This window comes from Eublepharis macularius, chromosome 5 (genome assembly GCF_028583425.1).
Source record: "Eublepharis macularius isolate TG4126 chromosome 5, MPM_Emac_v1.0, whole genome shotgun sequence".
NCBI lineage: Eukaryota > Metazoa > Chordata > Lepidosauria > Squamata > Eublepharidae > Eublepharis > Eublepharis macularius.
In genome coordinates, this window is record NC_072794.1 from 80,285,784 (window position 1) to 80,306,324 (window position 20,541).

The 20,541-nt window shown below is 45.2% G+C and overlaps 1 protein-coding gene across 3 annotated transcripts in view; it reads right to left on the bottom strand.

Moving 5' to 3' along the window:
• Window positions 1-20,541, bottom strand: part of FGGY (FGGY carbohydrate kinase domain containing) — a 327,353-nt gene that overhangs the window by 153,977 nt on the left and 152,835 nt on the right. For 2 of the 3 annotated variants that reach the window (XM_054981970.1, XM_054981971.1), the window contains exon 7: window positions 1,515-1,643. The exons of the other annotated variant lie outside the window; for it this stretch is intronic. In XM_054981970.1, the coding sequence (XP_054837945.1) occupies window positions 1,515-1,643 (129 nt within the window). The remainder of the gene's footprint in view (window positions 1-1,514; window positions 1,644-20,541) is intronic. 3 annotated transcript variants of the gene reach the window in all.

A 20,541-nucleotide genomic window follows, 5' to 3' on the forward strand; every position in this document is an offset into this window, starting at 1 on the left:
TGCAGCATGTGAATTCTGCTTCCCACACAGGCTAACAGTTTACAGCATTCACAGTCTACACTGATGGAATTAGAGATGAAGTGCTATTTAATCTGCAGGCCATCAACAACAATAATGATAACCACTGTGATGAAGTGTACATTTGCTAAAAGTTTGCAGCTGGGGCCCTGACTGCAGCCAATTCAATGAAAGTTTGTGTGTAAAGGACTTCTTGCCTTGGGGCACCCTTTCTGAGAAGAAATGTAAGACATCCTTTAAAAAGATGGGTGTGGAGAATATCTAAACCCCACCTTTCAGGCCCAGTGGGGAATCAAAATTGATGTAACATATTGTATCTTCCCATTCCATCCACACAACTCCTCTGGAATGCAAGCCAGGCTGAGAGAATGCAAACAGTCAGGAAAAAACTGCCTTCAAAAAGCAGGTGCAGGGTTATCATCTCTGTTAAAACAGCAGCAGCTGAGGAGCCCAGTCATTACACTAATGCTTCTAGGCTGTTATGTCACTGTGTTAGCTGTATTAACTCCTGTCTCCAGGGACTGCACCTCGGAACCAAGGGCAGCCTGGAAGGAGCAGAGATTCCATGAGTCAGGCAAGCACATTTCGAATGGCCTTGGGGAAAAGCCTCTCAGCCTCAGATCCCAGGGCTCTGTTAAATTAACCCCCAGGTTAAACCCCTCAGAGCTGACACAGCTAAGGAAGGAAGGGGCCTTCATCCTGACAGACATGTAGTAAAGCCTGTGGGAAAGAGCCTTGGAACCCAGGGCTTTGTCAGTTCACATTTCCAGGCTTCTCCCCTTGGAACTGAGGGGGCAGGTGCCTTTAATTAGGCTGGCATGAAGCCACAGCCTTGCAGAAGAGTCATTGTGGGGAGGATCTGATGGGCCACACCTCTGGACTTAGCTCTTGATACTCAAGGGGGCCAGGGATGCAATCAGGCTGCCTTTAATCAGGCTGGTGTTTTCCAGTATCTCAAAGAGGCCTCTCTTGAGCCATAATGATGCAGGGGAAGAAAGAAACTTTTATTCTTTAAATGGAGTTGTATTCTTCACTAGAATGTCTATTGAGGGTTAAACACTTTTAAAAGAAATAATTCTCAGCCTCATGGATGAGGTGAGGGGAAAACAGAACAACAATGGAGAGCCTCTCTCTGCAGCAGCAAAAAGAGAACAGAGGGAATAGCATCCCTCCTCCTAGACATGTGAGGTTTTTGGTTGGAAAGCACTGAAGGGAAGAGGGGTGCTCCTTGTCTTCTAGAAAGCCCTGGAAATATTCTCTGTGGCTGGCATGTACATGTGCAGTCCCAATTTGTGCCTGCACAGAAGCCATGAACATAAACATAAATAAAGTTTCTTTACTTGATTATAACAACTGGATCACAGAAACCAAAATACTTAGACTGATCCTGCCCTATAACATCTGCAGTACAAGCTTCTGCCTGCACTATAACAGCTACAGCAAAACCATTGTAGAGCAAGAAGGGTAGAGCAAAGGAAAATTATTTACAAGAATACCTAGTCCTCCAGCATGTGCATCAATGAGAGATGCAGCTACTGCAATCCCACTAGGAAGGCCAAGGTCTTTTGCAGCATCTGGTGTGAGCCCATTTCCAACTGGAGCTCCTGGAGGTAGAATTTCATTTCCTGAGTAGACACAAGAAAAATCAAACATGTACCAGTCTGGTGAAAATGAAAGCTAACTTCATTGTGCTTCAAGGAATTCCTTTGCCTTCACTCACTCAGCTAATACTCTCTCTCTCTCTCTCTCTCTCTCTCTCTCTCTCTCACACACACACACACACACCTTACTTTATATACCAAGCACTGATAATCCTGCATTTTATTTTAATATAAATGCACATTGTATACTGTTAACCAAAACTGTTTAACTGCTTATATCAACAACTGCATTTATCCAAGACTTGTATAAACAAGAGTGTTATGTCAATAAGGATAAAGTCATGTAGATTTCAGAGACATAAAGTGAGTGAAATTTCAATAGTTATTCAGTGTTTTGAAGTTTACCTTTCTATGGTCTTTAAAGGTCAAACTTGCTTGGGCTGCCCTAAGATATAGGCCGTGTTGTGAAGAAATTTCCAATTCAGTACAATTCCAGCCTATTAGTTATGATCCTCCTCACAATACCTGTGTCACTGCCTGCAGAGTTACAGTGGGTAGCCACTAAAAATACCACCTTATCAGTACTGGAAATTTCCCAGTGGAATGCCCTCCCCCTTGAGTCTTGCCTGGTGACTACTCTACTCTCTTTTAGGCACCAGACCAAAACATGTTTTTTTTTAATTCAGGCTCTTAATTTAGGGTTTCATCTTTTTAATACTACTATATAAAAGGCAACCCATGTTGCCAACAACTCACTTTTTTATCCTGGCGCAGGCACAGTGAATCATTGGCAACACTGTGCCTCTGCCAGGATAAACCCAGAGAAAGTGTGGCCCTCCCAAGGAGGCCTCCTGAGCGATGGAGGTGGCGGAGAGGCAGCAGGGAGGCCCAGGACGCCAGTGCAGCCTACAGCAGGCCCCAAGAGGGCTGGGACAGGCCCTGGAGTGCTCCTGCACTCTGCAGCAGGCCAATTTTGGCCTGTTTGAGGCTGAATTGGGCCTATTTGGGGCCAAAATCAGCCCACTGTGAAGCACAGGAGCACTCCAGGACCCATCATACTGTCCCAGCAGTGTTCCTGCCCTCCTTAGCAGGAGTCGATTTCTAGAGCCTGTTTTTTTTTAAAATTGGCTTGGTTGCTAGTTGTTTTATAAACTGCATCTAGCTTGAAGACTGTTACAAGGATCATTTAGGCTACCAAATGTCTTGTGCTCTGGGTTTTTATGTGCTTTTATGCTTCTGGGTTTTTAATGGTGGTCAATTTGAATTATTTTAGGTTTTAATGTTTTTATGTTGTTTTATTTTTTGAGCCACCTTGAGCAGATCCCTGAAGAGGTGACAGATAAATGTTTTAAATAAATAAAACAGTGCTTCCACAAGCAAAGTCTGTTGGAGAGGTTTCTCTGGAGGGTACAGAAGTGCTAGGTGGTCTCAATTCAAAGACAAGGTGGCAAACTGAGACAAAGGCTTCTCACTCCAACAAGGTATAGGGTATAAAACAGTAGTCTTCAGCCCTTCCAGACCAGGAACCAATTTTAACTCACATGCTGAGATGTAAGCATATGACTTCAGAATGACATGACAGGAAAAGGATGAGTCATCATGACCTCAATGGTATCAAGCCCAGGACCATGGACAGCAGAAAAAGGCAGCTATGTACACAAAACAGCCAAGCACCATGAAGTGTACTGCAGTAACAACCAGACAAGAGCAGTGGATCTTAACCTTTAATTCACTACCACATAGCAAGGGTGCAACATTATCAATGAATGCTGTTACAGCATCAGTTGTAATTGCTGTTGGACAGACTCTCCGTCCCCCTCTCCCCGTGCTGCTTCATTGGAGGTCAAGACATTTATCTTGATGCATGGTTTAATTTATAGATAATTATCAAAGGGGGAGGGGGTGACACAAGAAAAAAGGCCAAAATGAAACAAGTGAAAGCTGTCTTGACTGAGTAATCTATGTACACGAGTTGTACATTACCCTGCAAGTCAAACTGGCACTTGGTTATCTACTTACAGAACAAGCGTTTTCTTTTCAGTCAACCAGGGATTTCTGATAAGGCATCAAAGCCTGTTTTTTAAAAATGAAATCTGCAGCAGTAAGCTAAATATTTCTTCTGCTATCTCAGTGAGCTTAGCTTTGAAGGTCTTTGGTACATCAGTGAATTTCAGAATGCACTCTTCTTCTCAGAAGGAAATGTTCATGAATATGACGGTGTGCCAAAATCTTATCAATTGTTTTGCTGACTTGACTTACGCAAAGACATCATGCTACATGTACCAGAGCATCTCTCTTATGTGACATGGTCTAGTTTAAAATATTTTTAAACTTTAGCTTGGCCAAGAACTAATTGGCTTGGATCCCACCTAGATTTCTACGGATGCAAGGAGGGGTGGGGTTTTTTTGCCAATCCTCCCTATGACAGAGCTCCATTTCCCCCACAAGGTATTCTTGGAGGCACCCTGTCCCCTACAAGCAGCTAGGGTTGCCAGTCACTGCCAGTCAGCAGAAGGGTTGCTTGTGGGGGGCATGGGAGGCATGATGCTGGATGCAGTACTACATCATTTCCTGTAAAAATCCAGAAGTGACATAGGGCAGCTCAAAGAAACCACTGGAAACTCCATGGTAAAACTTTAGCAATTCCTAGAGCTATCCAATGTCACTTCTAGATTTTTTTTTAACTTGAAGCGATGTTATGCCACAAGCAACTGCCATTTTTTTTAAAAAAAAATTCTTACCGCAAGCTGGGGACAGGTAATTCCCCAACCCCACTGGGTATTTGACAGCTTTACAAGCAGCATTTCATAGAGATTTTCAGCAACCACAGAAGTAAAGAATTGGTAAAATCAGCTCCCTTCCATGCATCCATAAAAATCATGGTGGAATCCATCCCACTGACTTCATCTAGCTTTTAAAATAAACCTTATTAAGCCTCACACACTTGAGCTGGGTGGCCCAGATTCATCAGATCTAATCAGATCTTAGAATTTAAGCAGGCCCTGGTTAGTAATTGGATGAGAGATCACAAAGGTATCTAGGGCTGCTATGCAGAGGCAAGCAATCACAAACCACTTCTGAATGTCTCTTGCGTTGAAACCCCTACAGGGTCACTATAAGTCAGTTGTGACTTAACGGCACTTTACAAACACAAGCTTCAGTATTTGGCTTCACAACCAATTCTGTTGTAAACTTGTTCTGTTTGTTCTTCTTCATACCCAGTTATTTTCCTCTGGTAAGAAAAACGAGTGTTGTATTACTTCAAACTCATGCAGGCACCATTCTTAATTTGAGAATTCTCTGAAAGGATACTGGTATCGGATTCCAGCTACAGTTAATACATATTAACTAAGTTATCTTGATGCAGCAGTTAAGATAAGGAGGAGCTGACCTTTCAGTACTGACTTTTATTTATTTTTGTTCATTTTCTCAGGAGGTTTTCATTTGGGAGGCAGAAGATTCTAGTTAAGTTCAGGGTCTTCTGTATCACTTCTATTTCTAACAGCAAGCTAAGAATTAATCCCAGTTTCTAGATTTCTCTCCTAGGCATCCTAAAATGTGGCATCCAGCAAACAGGAATCAACTCTAACATTAAGGACTGGGCTAATGACACAAAGATCTCCCTGAATATATAATCCCCAATGATACAAGAAGCACCTGCAGCTTCAAGCAACAGAAGCCCTTAATGGCTGTTGCTAGGCAACCACAACAGTATTCAAGCCTTGGTTTCTTTCAGGAAAAAACCAACCAAAGCCCCCTGTACACAAATTCAATCAATGAACCAATTTTTCAATACCAAAATAAATTCATACAAATTCATATAATCATATGCATATAATCAATATAATCAACAACTCTTTACAGACCAATAATGACTCTTTACAAGTTTACAATTTAAATATCAGGTTTACAATTTCATTATACATCATTGGTTTTTATACTCCAAGTGGCTGATGGTAAACATCCAACTGGTAAAGTGCAAGAAGTGCTGTATAAGATCTACTAATAGAGAAAGGAGAAACTCCTGCTTCCTCCAAAAGTCTCAAAGACAGAATTGCTCGGTAACCCCCCTATGGGAAAGTGCGGGTGGTATTGTGCAAATTATAGCAGTCCAGGAGACTCCTCTTGTCTTTGCCAGACCCAGTTGCTCTACGGACCTCACGGCTGTCTCCGTTTCGCACATAATGCAGTGCTTCTTCAGGAGCAAAAAATTCACTAAATACAAACAAAGATATCACAATGCCATTTTGAACACAACATTCTTCCCCAGTCATTACAGGCACATCATTCCAAAATCTCCTTAATTACTTACAAAACCAAATGTGATGTTCAATTGTTTCAAATCATTTCCAAGTTCTTTTCAACATTCTTCAAACCGATTCCAAAATGCCGGCTAGTACCGGCAGACCACTCCCTCTATGTTAAATAGGATGCCCAGACGCATTCCAATTGCGGGGCAGGCTGTTCTTAAAGGGACCCTGTACCTAGCTACCCTTCATAGAAAACAGGAGAGATCCAATTCATTATTTAGACCCCCTGGGTGAATCGTTTTCAGGTTGAAAATCCACTTCACTTCCCACTGTAGTAGCACTCTTTGCACAGATCTGCTTTCCTGAATACTGATCATTTCCGAAACGGAAAAATGAACCTCCTCGACTGTATGTTTTTAGACTGCCAGTGAGATACTAACGGTGCCTCCATAACCCCTCTCCTGATTTTCGACAGGTGCTCTTGAACTCTGATTTTAACCAGTCGTATTGTGCTGCCTACATAGAAGAGGGAACAGGGGCATTTAATGATGTAAACCACTCCTGCTGAGATGCATGTAGAGAAGTGTCTCAAGTGTACTGTATATCCCCTAGATATATTTAGGGCTGGTCCTTCAATAGCCAGTTTGCAGATATTACAATGGCCACACTTGAAATGGCCTGTGGGCAGATTGGCTAACCTACTTTCTGATTGTACATCCAATTGTATGTCTGAATGGACCAGCATGTCCCTAAAGTTTCTCGTGCGTCTGTAGCCAATGAAAGGTATGGTTTCACAACCAGGCAAATGCTCCACTAGATACCAGTGTCGCCTAATCGTTTCCTTAATTGCTGGAGCCTTATTTGTGTAATCAATCGCCCAAAATAATTTCTTGTTGCGATCTTTGTGTGACCCTTTCCTTGGCTATTTTAGCCTTTGAGGGGGGACTCACTGGGGCCAGACCAGGAAGCAGCCTCTGGATGACTGGTTATGACGTGATTTGCATGACTTACCAGACCCAGCTGCTTTCAAATATTCAATACCAGCCACCCCATGAAAGGCATTGTACTAGACAGAGTTTCAGACTAGGATCTAGAAGACCCAAGTTCAAAGCTCTACTCTGCTGTGGAAGCTCACTGGGTCACTTTAGGCCAAACAGCATTGTTAGGAAACTAAATGGAGAAGATGGGAGTAAGCTGCTTTGGGTACCCACTGTGGAGAAAAGTGGAATATAATGGGCTACTCATTAAATTTGCTGATGATACCAAATTGGGAGGAGTGGCAAACACCCAAGAAGATAGAGTGAAAATTCAACAAGACCTGAATACTCTGGAGAAGTGGGTGGTTCTGAACAGGATGCAATTCAGATAGATAAGTGCTGCACAGTATTACATCTGGGCCACAAAAATGTGAAGCACAAATAAAGGATGGGGGATACACTTTTGGGTAGTAGTGTATGCGAAAGAAATCTTGGGGTAAGAGTGGACCGTAAACTAAATATGAGCAGTCAGTGTGATGCAGTGGCAAAAAAGGCAAACTCAGTCTTGGGTTGTATCAAAAGGGCCATTGCATCGAAATCGCAGGAGGTCATAGTCTCTCTGTACTCCTTGGTCAGGCCGCACCTGGAGTACTGTGTGCAGTTCTGGAGGCCTCAATACAAAAAGGATGTGGACAAAATTGAGAGGGTGCAGAAGAGAGCTACGAGAATGATCTGGGATCTGAAGATTGAGCCCTACGAGGAAAGACTGAGGGCCTTGGGAGTGTTTAGTTTGGAGAAGAGGAGATTGAGGGGGGACATGATTGCTCTCTTTAAATATTTGAAAGGCTGTCATTTGGAGGAGGGCAAAGGAGCTGTTCCAGTTGGCAGCAGAGGATAGGACTTGAAGCAACGGGCTTAAATTACATGCAGAAAGCTACTGGCTGGTTATTAGGAAAAACTTTTTCACGGTCAGAGTAGTTCAAAGGTGGAATCAGCTGCCTAGGGAGGTCGTGAGCTCCCCTTCACTGGCAGTTTTCAAGAATAGGCTGGATGAATATTTGTCAGGGATGCTTTAGGCTCATCCTCCATTGGGCAGGCGGTTAGACTAGAAGGTCTGTATGGCCCCTTCCAACTCTGTGATTCTGTGATAAATGAAGTAAATATATAATAAATATAGCTGAAGATGGCGGATAGATAAATGTATGGTTTGGTTGAAAGCTGGAAAGAAGGAGTCAGGGAAAAAGCAGAGGTTGTGGTGTTGCCAAGGAGCCCCCCTCTCCTGCTCTAAGGCCTGCAATGAACTGTGTTTGGGTTTCCTGCACTGCTGTTTTACTGCTACACCAAAGACTGCCCTGCACATGTGCACTTTAATACACGTGTCTGTTTCCTGCCTGTTTGCTATCTGCTATGGACTATGCCTATTCTTGTCTCTGCCAGGGACTAAAGCTATGGACTAAAGCTACACTAAAGACTCTCTTTTGGGGCAGCACTGCCCATGCCAGTATCCTCACTTTCTTGCGTGTCTGGACTCCACTATACGTGTCTGTTTCCTGCCTCCATGGAAGCCTACCTCACCTGGGCCCAAGCCAGGCTGTTAGCAGCCAGGTGCCAGCCAGGGAAACCTCCAGCGAGCCTGACCAGGCACCCCCTGGCCAGTTCCCATCTAGAGACTCCCGCGGGCCGGTCACCCAGCTTGCCCTCGCTACCGGGCAGCCTGCTAGCAAGCCCCAGCCGAGCCCAGCCGGCAACCATGTTCCCAGGCAGCCAGAAGACCAGCCTGAACAGCCTGCCAAGAGAAGCCATTTCGGAGAAGCGAGCAGACCACGTCCGCAGCGGTGAGCCTCGCCTTACTCTGCATATCTTAATAGCCGCCCCGGAGAAGAAGCTAAGTGCTGACCATCCCAAGCACTTAGAGGATGCATCTCAAAGCAGCCTCCGCATTCCAGAGATGATGTTGGGACAAGCCCTGTCTGCTGGAACATCCATTCAACACGCCCGGATCTCCCCCTCCCTCCTTTGTCCCCTCTTCCCAAGGTGTCACAATAATATAATCAGATTCCTAAAGTGGCCCATCTAGGGTAGTTGTAGAGCCATTAAAACCTTTGTTTCACCCGTGAGAACCAACTTCATCGCTCTCAAGTGGGCTACCCCGCTAATGCAACTGTCTCTATTTCCTACTCTGTTTTCCTAGCTCTTGTGTGAAATCTTGTATGCATGTGCTAGTTCAGACATACGCCACGTTATTTAGTAAAACACGTTGTATCTTTATTTAGTCTGCCTCTTTATTACATGAGCGTCTGGAGAGGGACCCCAGTATATATTGGTTAAAAGATCCGCACTAAATTTAGTTCCAGACTGCCAGCTAATTCCCCATTCAAATAGAGCAGTTCTGGTAACAGTGGGGGCTTTCAGGGAAGGAAAAGAGGAAATTGCGCGGGAGGGGGAAAGAGATGCCCCCCCACTAAGTCCTTGCAGGCCTCCCACTTGTATCTATATATATTACCTTACGTGGACTCCTCTGTATATTTCCTTTTTCCCCTTGTGAAACATAGTATGTTCCTCCATCTGCCAAGACTCCAGGTGGCTAATTAGGAGACCTTGAAATAATCTGAGCTCCTGTGCCTAAGGGCCAAACTACAAGTGTTGGCTTCCTTAGTTTTAAACCCATGTCTGTTGACACCATTTTAACTGACTTGTAGTTTTTTATCATATAGCTCCCCACCCCAGAATAGGAGCATGGCAGGGGCAGTCCTAGTCAAGTGACTGGCCAGATTGCCCAAGGAAGATGCAGGAGGAAGACAGTGACCTGGTTATCCCTCTCCATGTCTCTTTGATCAGAAGGCGGATGAACGCTGCTTGTTCTGCCTCCCTTGGCCAGCCTAGCACTGAATCCATGCGTGGAAAGGAGAAGGATCAGACAGCTTCAGCAGCACTTCTTTGTAAAGAGGCCAAGGAAAAGGAGGATAAAGCAGGTGCACTGGGCTTCAGCGGGTACAAGGAACTGGAGGCTTCTAGTCCCTCCCTCCATCCCAGTTCCTTCGAGTTTGGAAAGTTCCCTGAATCCATCACTGTCCGCATTCACAAGACCTTGTGCCAGGTCTGTAAGATGGGCAGAATCTATGCTTTCATTTGGACGCTTTCACAATGCACCCTTCCACTCCCAGGATAGTTGTGTGCTCATGAATAGACATGGGCACGATCTGAATTACGATTTCAAAAAGTCCCCGATTTTGGCGTTTGCTCCATCGTGACTCAGCTAATCGGTTCTGTCCACGGCAACCGATCCAGCAGTCGGGAGTTTGCTTGTTTAGGACTTGATCGGATATATCGGTTTCTGTTCAGAATTGCAGACACTCAGGCACCAGTAATTAATTCCCGGGGCAAAGGAGTCAGGGGGGGAATGAGCTGTCTTTGCCCTCCTGTCGCCCTCGAAACACGAATGGAAGCCCAGCTTTCCTTGATTAGCAAGTTTCCTTCCAACCATGGAGCAGCAACCCAAGGGAGGGAGGGGGAAGGGGGTGGGCACAAAGGAAAGGCAAAAGGCAGCACGGGAGGCCATCCGCGCCGTTCGTCTTTCCCCAGGACAAGGGGGGGATGTACTAAAACGAATGACAGGATTGCCCATTGAAAATAATGGGAGAAGCTTGAATGCCCATTGGAAATAATGGGAACCTGGAATGCCTATTGATTTGCATGGGCTCCACTGAAACACATTAGAACAAAAAAAAAGGTGCAAAGAAAACGTGGAATGGATTTTGAAGGAAACTCTCTGGGCCCAGATAGACTGTTCAGGGACTGGATTGACAGGCCCCTGAGTGCAATGACGGCCCCTGGGTGTGACAGAAGGGGTCTGGGACTGGAATGACAGGCCTCACTCTGGAATGACGGCCCCTGGGTCGGTCAGAAGGGCTCTGAGACTGGAATGATGGTCCCTGGGTGACAGTCAGGGGCCTGTCATTCCAGTCCCAGAGCCCTTCTGGCAGACCCAGGGGCCGTCATTCCAGGTAGGGGCCTGTCATTCCAGTCCCAGACCGCTTCTGTCACAGGGGTCGTCATTCCTGTCAGGGGCCTGTCATTCCAGTCCCAGAGCCCTTCTGGCAGACCCAGGGGCCGTCATTCCAGGTAGGGGCCTGTCATTCCAGTCCCAGACTCCTTCTGTCACACTTAGGGGTCTTCATTCCTGTCAGGGGCCTGTCATTCCAGTCCCAGACCCTTTCTGTCACACTTAGGGGTCGTCATTCCAGTCAGGAGCCTGTCATTCCAGTCCCAGAGCCCATCTCAGACACCCAAGGGCCCTCATTCCAGGTAGGGGCCTGTCATTCCAGTCCCAGAGCCCTTCTGAGACACCCAGGGGCCGTCATTTTACTCAGGGGGCTGTCAATCCAGTCCCAGAACAGTCTATCTGGGCCCAGAGAGTTTCCTTCAAAAACCATTCCATGTTTTCTTTGCACCTTTTTTTTTGCTCTAATGTGTCTCAATGGAGCCCATGCAAGTCTATGGGCATTCCAGGTTCTCATTATTTCCAATGGGCATTCAAGCCTCTCCCATTATTTTCAATGGGCAATTCTGTCATTCGTTTTAGTACATCCCACAAGGGGCGCGTGGGCAAGCCAGCCGCCCCTTGTCCTGGGGAAAGGCAAAAGGCAGCGCAGGAGGCTGGGAGCCTGCCTGCGCCGTTCGCCTTTCCCCAGGACAAGGGGCACGCGGGCAAGCCGGCTGCCCCTTGTCTTGTGGGGCAGGTGAACGGCGCGGGTAGCCTCCGAGCCACTCGCGCTGCTGCCAGCTCCGCAGCGCACCGGGACAGCCGGCTTGCTGCGTGGGCGGGAGCGACTCAGGAACGTGCACGCGCGCGCAACAGCCTGACTACGGTTGCTCTGGGCGCTGGCCTCCCCAATTTCAGATTTTGGATCAGATTTTGGACCAGAAACGAGACTTGATCGGTTAGAATCGGGTACCTGCATTCAGCGGCGCCGCGGAATCACAATCAGCTAAATCGGGATTATTTTTTGGATCGTGCCCATGTCTACTCATGAATCACTCTGTGCTATTCCAGAGGAACACTGTGGCCCTAATTTTCAAAAGAAAGAAATACAAGGCAGCTTCTAACTGTCCTTCAGAGAGGAAGTCATCACTTCCCTCACAGTTTTCCATTCCAGTACTATGGAGGAGTGTGTTCGGTAAGTCTGTGAGTCTTGCTGCAAGATGGCTGCCACAGCCAAAAAGAGAGAGAAGACTTCTCCGGTGACTCCTTCTAGTAGGCGCACAAGGGAAGAGATGAGCAGAGATTTAGAAGGGAAGAGAGGAGAGGAATATTATAGATTAGGAATATTATAGGGTTATTATAGATTAGGCTCTAGAGGCGAAGGAAGGTTGAAAAAGGAGAAAATGGAAGATTTGAATCTCACTTACCGTGAAGCTTCCTTTCTCGGTGGTCCAGGAGCGGGACAGTCCAGACATTTGGGACGTTAGCTCCTCCTCTCTGAGGCAGGGTCAGTTGACTTGATTGATCCCGGAAGGGGAGGGGCGCATCCCGTTGCTCGCCAGTTTGTTATCAAGCCATGTATTTCTTTGTGAGCGACCACATTGGAAAAAGAAGTTCTTTCCCTCCCAATCATTTTGTGCACCTATCAAACTGATCTAAAACAATAACATGATAATATTATTAACAAAACTTGGCTAACTATTTACATCTAAACTCCTAATTCTGTTGTTAATCCTTGGATCCTTTATATTGTGTTCTACCAGCACATCCTCTTTTCCATATTCCAATAGGATGGGTAGGGCTGTCCCACTCCTGGACCACCGAGAAAGGAAGCTTCACGGTAAGTGAAATTCAAATCTTCCATTCTCCACTGATCCTAGGAGTGGGACAGTCCAGACCTTTGGGACATAAATAAGCAGTTTGCCCCTTGGGTGGGTTTATTGATATCTGGAATCAGAGAGTGTGTTGTAGAACCCTTCTGCCAAAAGAGGCCTCGGGAAATGCTATCCTGTCTACTCTACAGTGTCTTGTAAAGGAATGTACACATTTCCATGTTGCTGTTTTACATATTGTTTTAATTGAAGGGAATGCTCTATATGCAGCTGATATGGCTGCCCCCCCCTCCCCGAGAGTGGGCTGTAATACTTTCCGGAACCTGAAGTCCCTTTGCCCTGCATGCTACTATGATACATTCCCTGATCCACCTAATTAAGGTGGATTTGTCCTTTGTCCCAATGTAGATTTTCTAAAGGACACAAACATACTATCTGATTTATGTATTAATTTTGTCCTATCCACATAATAGCTCAGAGCTCTACATACATCTAGCCTGTGCCACTCTTTTTCTTTCTCATATTTTGGATTTTGGCAAAACGAAGGCAAGATTATTTCCTCACTTCTATGGGAAGTGGAGTTTACCTTCTGAAAAAATACTGGGTCAGGCCTCAATACCATCTTATCATTGTGGAAGATGCAAAGTTCCTTATCCATGGATAATGCTCCCAATTCTGATACCCTTCTCACTGATGTTATTCCTACTAAAAAAATAGTTCTAAAGTTGAGTTCCTTCAAAGAACATAACTGCTTTGGTTCGAAGGGTGCCTTTAAACCTAAATTGAGGTTCCATGTAGGGAGTCTATGAATTGGAGGTGGATTTAATAATGTAGTTCCTCTCAGGAACCTTTTCACATACGGATGTTATGTGAAAGATTTTCCTTTGGTCACTCTCCTTATGGAGGAAATTGCTGACACTTGGCGTTTAAGGGTGTTAGTACTGAGCCCCTTATCTAAACCTTCCTGTAGGAATAGGAGAATTTCCTTTATCCTAGCTGTTCAATCCCCTTGTCCTTGCACCAATTATGGAATACCTGCCATGTGTTGCTATAACTTCTATTAGTGGATTTTTTCCTAGATGCTAGCATAGTATGGATTACTCCCTCTGCATAACCTAGCTTTTGTAATTGGTTCCACTCAACCGCCATGCTGTGAGGTTTAGGAGTGTTGGTTGCTGATGTTGTAATGCCCCTTGTATCAGTAAATATTCTCTCAGTGGTAGATGCCATGGTTGTGTGACTGATAAATTCATCAGGTCCTGGAAACACGTCCTTTTCAGCCAAAAGGGTGCTATTATTATCAATTCCGCTTTTTGTTCCATCAACGGTATCACCCTGTGAATTAACTGAATTGGAGGGAATGCAAATAACAGTTGTTGAGGTCACTTGGTGTTCAGGACATCTGTCCCTATATACCAAGGTTCTTTCCTTCTTGACATGAACTTTGGGACTTGGTGGTTCTGTACATTTGCAAACAGATCTACTTCTGCCTTGCCGAACCTCTTGCATACCTGTTGGAAGACTTCTCTGTTTAACATCCATTCTGTCTGGTCCAGTTTTCCTGCTTAGGAAGTCAGCAATTACATTTTCTCTTCCTGCAACATACACTGTCTTCAAGGATCTTAGATTGTTTTCTGCCCAACTGAAGACTGTACTGGCTTTCTTGTATAGAGTCTTGAACCTGGTTCCCCCTTGTTTTGTTACATAGGCTTTGGCCATCGTGTTGTCAGTTTTTACCATTACATGCTGTCCTGCCAGCAAATCTTGGAACTTCAGCAGGCCCATTTTTATGGGGCCCCTGCTTTGAACCAGGTCCCTTGGGCTATCCTGTCCTGTATGTGCACCCCAGCCCCTGAGACTGGCATCTGGCATCATAATGACTCTCTTTGGTTCTCTGAGTGGTACTCCCTCTTGGAACCTCGCAGGTTCCATCCACCAGTTCATCTCTTGTCTTAGGAATGCTGGTATTCATATTACTTTGTGATATTTGTGTGCAATGATGTCCTGGAATGGCAGAAGAAACCTCTGAAGTGGCCGTGTGTGGAACCTTGCCCACTGTAAAGTATCTTGACAGGATGCCATCATTCCTAGATGTGCTAGGAGCATCAACTCCACCTTATCTCTTCTCTGTATTTACATTATCATAGAGAGTATCTTCTGTTGTCTTTCTTGAGAGAAAAACATTTTGTCTGCTAACTCCTAGATATATTATCTTCTGCTATGGTATTAGGCTGCTTTTCCCTTCGCTCATCATGTTTCCGCAGACATTTCGTGGTTTGCGTTACTGCTTTCAGGCCTGTCATCAACTATGGTGCTTTGATTAAGATGTCATCCAGATATGGGAACAGCGCCACTCCCTGCATCCTTAATGCAGCGATTAGGGTCACTAACATCTTCATGAAAACCCTGGGAGATGACTTTAGGCCAAATGGCAGAGCTCTGTACTGGAAGTGTTCCCTGCCATATACAAAGCGTAGATACTTTCGATGAGATTCCTTTATGGGTATGTGTAAATAGGCCTTTGGTAGATCTTTGGAGGTCAAATAGTCTCCTTTTTGGATGGATGTTGTGATGTACTTTTTGGATGGATGTTGTGCACCCAAGAGTGCTGAAAGAACTTTCCAGAGAACTTGCAGAACCCCTGTCCATCATCTTCAAGGCCTCCTGGAGGACTGGGGATGTGCCACAAGATTGGAGAAGAGCGAATGTTATCCCAATCTTTAAGAAAGGGAGGAAGGATGACCCGGGAAACTACAGGCCAGTCAGTCTGACTTCTGTTGCTGGGAAGATATTAGAACAGATTTTAAAGGGATCAATCTGTAAGCATCTGAAGGACCACTCAGTGATCCGGGGAAGTCAGCATGGTTTTCTTCCTAACAGATCTTGCCAGACCAACCTGGTTTCCTTCTTTGATCGAGTGACCAGCTTACTGGATCGGGGGAACTCTGTTGACGTGATTTATCTGGATTTCAGTAAAGCTTTTGATAAGGTCCCCCATGACATTCTGATGGGCAAACTGGAAGACTGTGGAGTAGACTATAGGACAGTTCGGTGGATAGGGAACTGGTTGGAGGACCGCACTCAAAGAGTGGTGGTCAACGGCGTTTCATCAGATTGGAGGGAGGTGTCCAGTGGGGTGCCGCAGGGCTCGGTTTTGGGCCCAGTACTTTTCAATATTTTTATCAATGATCTGGATGAAGGAGTGGAAGGGCTGCTCATTAAATTTGCTGATGATACCAAATTGGGAGGGGTAGCAAACACCCAAGAAGATAGAATTAAAATTGAACAAGACCTGAATACTCTGGAGAAGTGGGCAGCTGTGAATAGGATGCAATTCAACAAAGACAAGTGCACAGTATTACATCTGGGCCACAAAAATGAGAAGCACAAATACTGGATGGGGGATACACTTCTGGGCAGTAGTATATGTGAAAGGGATCTTGGGGTAAGAGTGGACTGTAAACTGAATATGAGTAGTCAGTGTGATGCGGTGGCAAAAAAGGCTAATTCAATCCTGGGTTGTATCAAAGGGGCCATAGCGTCGAAATCGCAGGAGGTCATAGCCCCTCTCTATACTGCCTTGGTCAGGCCACACCTGGAGTTCTGTGTGCAGTTCTGGAGGCCTCACTTCAAAAAGGATGTGGACAAAATCGAGAGGGTGCAGAGGAGAGCAACAAGAATGATCAGGGGTCTGGAGACTGAGCCCTACGAGGAAAGGCTGAGGGCCTTGGGAATGTTTCGTTTGGAGAAGAGGAGGTTGAGGGGGGACATGATTGCTCTCTTTAAATATTTGAAAGGCTGTCATTTGGAGGAGGGCAAAGAGCTGTTCCAGTTGGCAGCAGAGGGTAGGACGCGAAGCAATGGGCTAAAACTACATGCACAAAGGTACCGGCTGGATATTAGGAAAAACGTTTTCACAGTCAGAGTAGTTCAAAAGTGGAATCAGCTGCCTAGAGAGGTGGTGAGCTCCCCTTCACCGGCAGTTTTCAAGAAGAGGCTGGATGAATACTTGTCAGAGATGCTTTAGGCTGATCCTGCACTGGGCAGGGGGTTGGACTAGATGGTCTGTATGGACCCTTCCAACTCTATGATTCTATGATTCTACTTCAGTGTTTCCATCATGAACTTGCGCGTCCTGATGTATTTGTTCAGCCACTTCAGGTCCAGGATGGCTCTGACATCTCCGTTCTTCTTTGGTACAGTAAAGAGTACTGAGTAAACTCCTTGAGCTCTGTATATTGCAGGCATAAGTTCTATTGCCCTTATTTTTATCAGACGGATTGCTCTTGTTATTTGCCGGTGTTTCTGTTTCAATGAATTCCTTGGCAACTGTATAAATCTTCTTGGTAGAAGAGAATTGAACTCTAGGGAGTATCCCATAGTCACTGTGTCTATTACCCATCTGTCTGTTATTGATTGTTGCCATAAGGTTGCATAACTTTGTAATCGTCCTCCTATTTGAATAGACTTCATAGTTGGTGCATAGTCATGCTGAGAATCCTTTCTTTTGGGTCTTGAAGTACTGATTCGACTTGAGGAAGGAAGTTTTGTTCTCTGTTCGGGCCCTCGTCTGCCAGTGTCCTTGGGAGGTTCTGGTGTTTCCCACACGTGAGATATATTTGTGTTCTCGAAAGGACTGAAATCTTTTCCTTGGCCTTATTTCCTTCCTCTTTGATGGTAAAACCTTCTTCTTTTCCTTATCCTCCACCAAATATTTTTCTAGAGCCTTTCCAAACAGTTTCCCCCTTGTAAAGCGGACTGTTGCCACTTTTGCTCATGCCATGGGGTCCACATCCCAGTTTCTTAAGTCAGGTGTACCTACTGGCTGCGACATTAAGGCACATATCCCTGGATGACATTTGAAGAGCATCTAGAGAAGCATCAGCAGCAAAGGCTGTAGCTAGCACTTTCTTCTTCACCTCGTACTTGATTTCCTTAGGTACATTGCTGTCTGCTGCAGCCAGGTCTAATGTCCAGGAGAACGCCACTCTTGCAGATAAGGAGCCTGTCACTGAGGCCCTTAGAGAGGTTGATGAGGCTTCAAAATTCCTACGTAATGTCTGTTCTATTTTCCTGACACGGGGTCCTTGGGTAGACCTTTGGCACCCATAGGCAGCACCGAGTTGGTTGCTAGGCTGAAGACCGGCTTGTCTACCACCAGTAACTTAATCTTTCTTGCTGCTTCAGGAACCAGTGAATAAAAGTTATTAAACATGGACTGGTTGGTCTTTGGTCTTGCTGGATTCTCCCATTCACTTCTCGTAAAAGACTGCGGGTAAGGGGACTCCAGATTGAATGCCCCCGTCTTAGATAATGCTCCCTCTGAGCCTAGTGGAAAGGCTTGGTCTGTTTCCTCTTTTCCCAAGGGAGTCTGGGGAATTTCCAGTACTTTTAGAACCTTGGAGAGAAATCTAGCATAAACCTCTAGAGGGAATATTTTTGTTTGTAATGGAGTTGAGACACCCTCCTCTTCCTCTGATAGTTCCCCCCTTCATTATTTGAAGAAGAATCTGATATCTCAGAGTCAGAGTGCACCCCCCCCCCTCAGGTTCATAACCACTTTGGTTGGCAGTATCATCCTCCCTTCGCTTTTTTGATTTGGGAGGACTTCACCTGTTTGGATCTTTTGGAGCTAGAACTTCTGCCAGACTGCCTTCCCTGTTTATCTGCTAAGCATGAGGTTTCATTGTACCTGTGTTCCTTTAAAACCTCTTTAAATCCTCTTTTAATTTCTGCTATTAGCCTTGCTAGAAGGTTAGACTTGGCTTCTTGGTTTGAGAGATCTACATCTTCAGTAATTTCTCCTTCACCACAGTGAGGTGGTTGGGCACGGGGGGGAGATAGGGGAGACAGGTAGATCTAAAACACATATAGTGCCCCCTATGCCCACTGCAGTGCTACGTTCCATTTTGTCTGTCATTCCCGCCAAATAAGCATAGTCACTTTAGAGAAAGTGAAAGCAAGTGATGAAAAAACTTCCCCACTTAAAAGTAGCTCTCTCTATTTGGGTGCTTCAAGGGTTAATTATTGGGCAGATTCGCTTACTGTAATTCAGCTGGTGTGCCCTTTGAAGCTCTATATGTGGCCAGGCCATGCTGAATGAAGCCCACCAGCTCCAGAGTAGCGAACGCCGGCTCCTCCGGACTCAACTGCACCCCTTTCGATCATCAGCCAGTGGAGATGGGGGGGCCCTCTTTGCCCAAGGGCGTGAGAGGCCTCACGGGAGTCTCTGCAGATGCTGTGGATCTATGAAAAAAACTAGGGCCATCGGCTCTGGTGCTTGCTTTCACATCATCAGCAAAGGGGTAAGGGAAGGAGCAATGCCTTTCTGTCCCCAATGAGCTGACGAGAATTTCTGTCTTATCAATCTGTAATCCAGAATCGTTGTCTCTAATAGAGCAAACGGTCAACGTCCTGCTCTAAGGCAGGGTCAGAAAAAACTGGTGAGCGATGGGACGAGACCCTCCCCTTCCGGAATCAATCAAGTCAACTGACCTTGCCTCAGAAAGGAGGACCTAACGTCCCAAATGTCTGAACTGTCCCATTCCTAGGACCGCAGGAGAAAGGAGAGGAAGAAAACATAATAGATGAGGCAGTGCTCAATCAAGGAGGCACTGCTCTCCTTGTCGGGGCAGGAAAGAAACTGAGAAGAAAGGTGACTTCCACTCGGAAGACAGGAAGTAGAAAGATTTATTCTCTCATCCCTGAAGGAGGGTGGGAATCACCCCATCAAGGTATCTTCCACCTCAGAGGGAGAACAGAAAACTAAGGCAGTTCTCTCTGTTTTAAGCAATGGTACTGTAAAACATGCAAAGTCCTGAATAATGATCACAATCACTAGGACTTTACAGAATTTCTTTGTAAAGTGACCAGCCTCTCATGCCTATGTTACGCCTGGTGAGGAATATCCAAACCTTCATTTAGGCTAACATAGTACAGTGGTTTCAGTATTGGAGTAGGACCTGGGAATCTAAAGTTTTAATTCCCACTTTGCCATGGAATCCAGTCACTCACACTCAGAATAACCTACCTTTCAGGGTTGTTGTGAGAATAAAATGGGGAAAGAGAGAATGGTGTAAGTTACTTTGACTCCACACTGGGGAGAAAAGTGTGGTATAAATGAAGTCAATAAAATAAATACTGTGCAAGGATCCAATTGCATCCAAATATGCATGGCATAACAGAAAGTTCAAATTCAGAACTTTTTTATACTGTTTGATAAGTTCAAACATAATATATTTAAACGTAAGTCATTAATTATGTTGATGCAATCATCTATTTTATAATCTGAATCTCTATTTTTTGGTGTAGTGCTTATTAATAAATACCAGAGTGGTCACACTGTTCACTCCGAAGTACAATCACTACAATCTAGGAGACTACTCTGAAAGTAGTGGATTGGATCCAGCCAGCTTTCCCACTCAATCTAACCCAATTCCCCTCCTTATCACAGTCATCAATGACACATGGCTTTTGTCCATGTAGGCCCCCTGATTCCCAGCATAGCTTGTTTGACAGTCAAAGACCCTCTTCTCTCATTTTCACCATTAGATCCAACCTAGCTAGAGGGTGAATGTTTAAAAACATTTTTTTCAAAGACACTTGGAAAGAGTGAAAATTTTTGGAGTCACAGAATATAGTGAAATAATTTGCATTTTATGCCACACCAGTGGAGTGCTACGCTACTTATAAAACAAGGCAATATTGATAATAATTAGGAGATTATATGAATAGTTCAGAAGTAGCCGTAGCCAGTTTGGTGTAGTGGTTAAGTGCGTGGGACTCTAATCTGGAGAGCCAGGTTTGATTCCCCACTCCTCCACTTGAAGCCAACTGGGTGACCTTGGGCTAGTCACAGTTCTCTGGAGCTCTCTCAGCCCC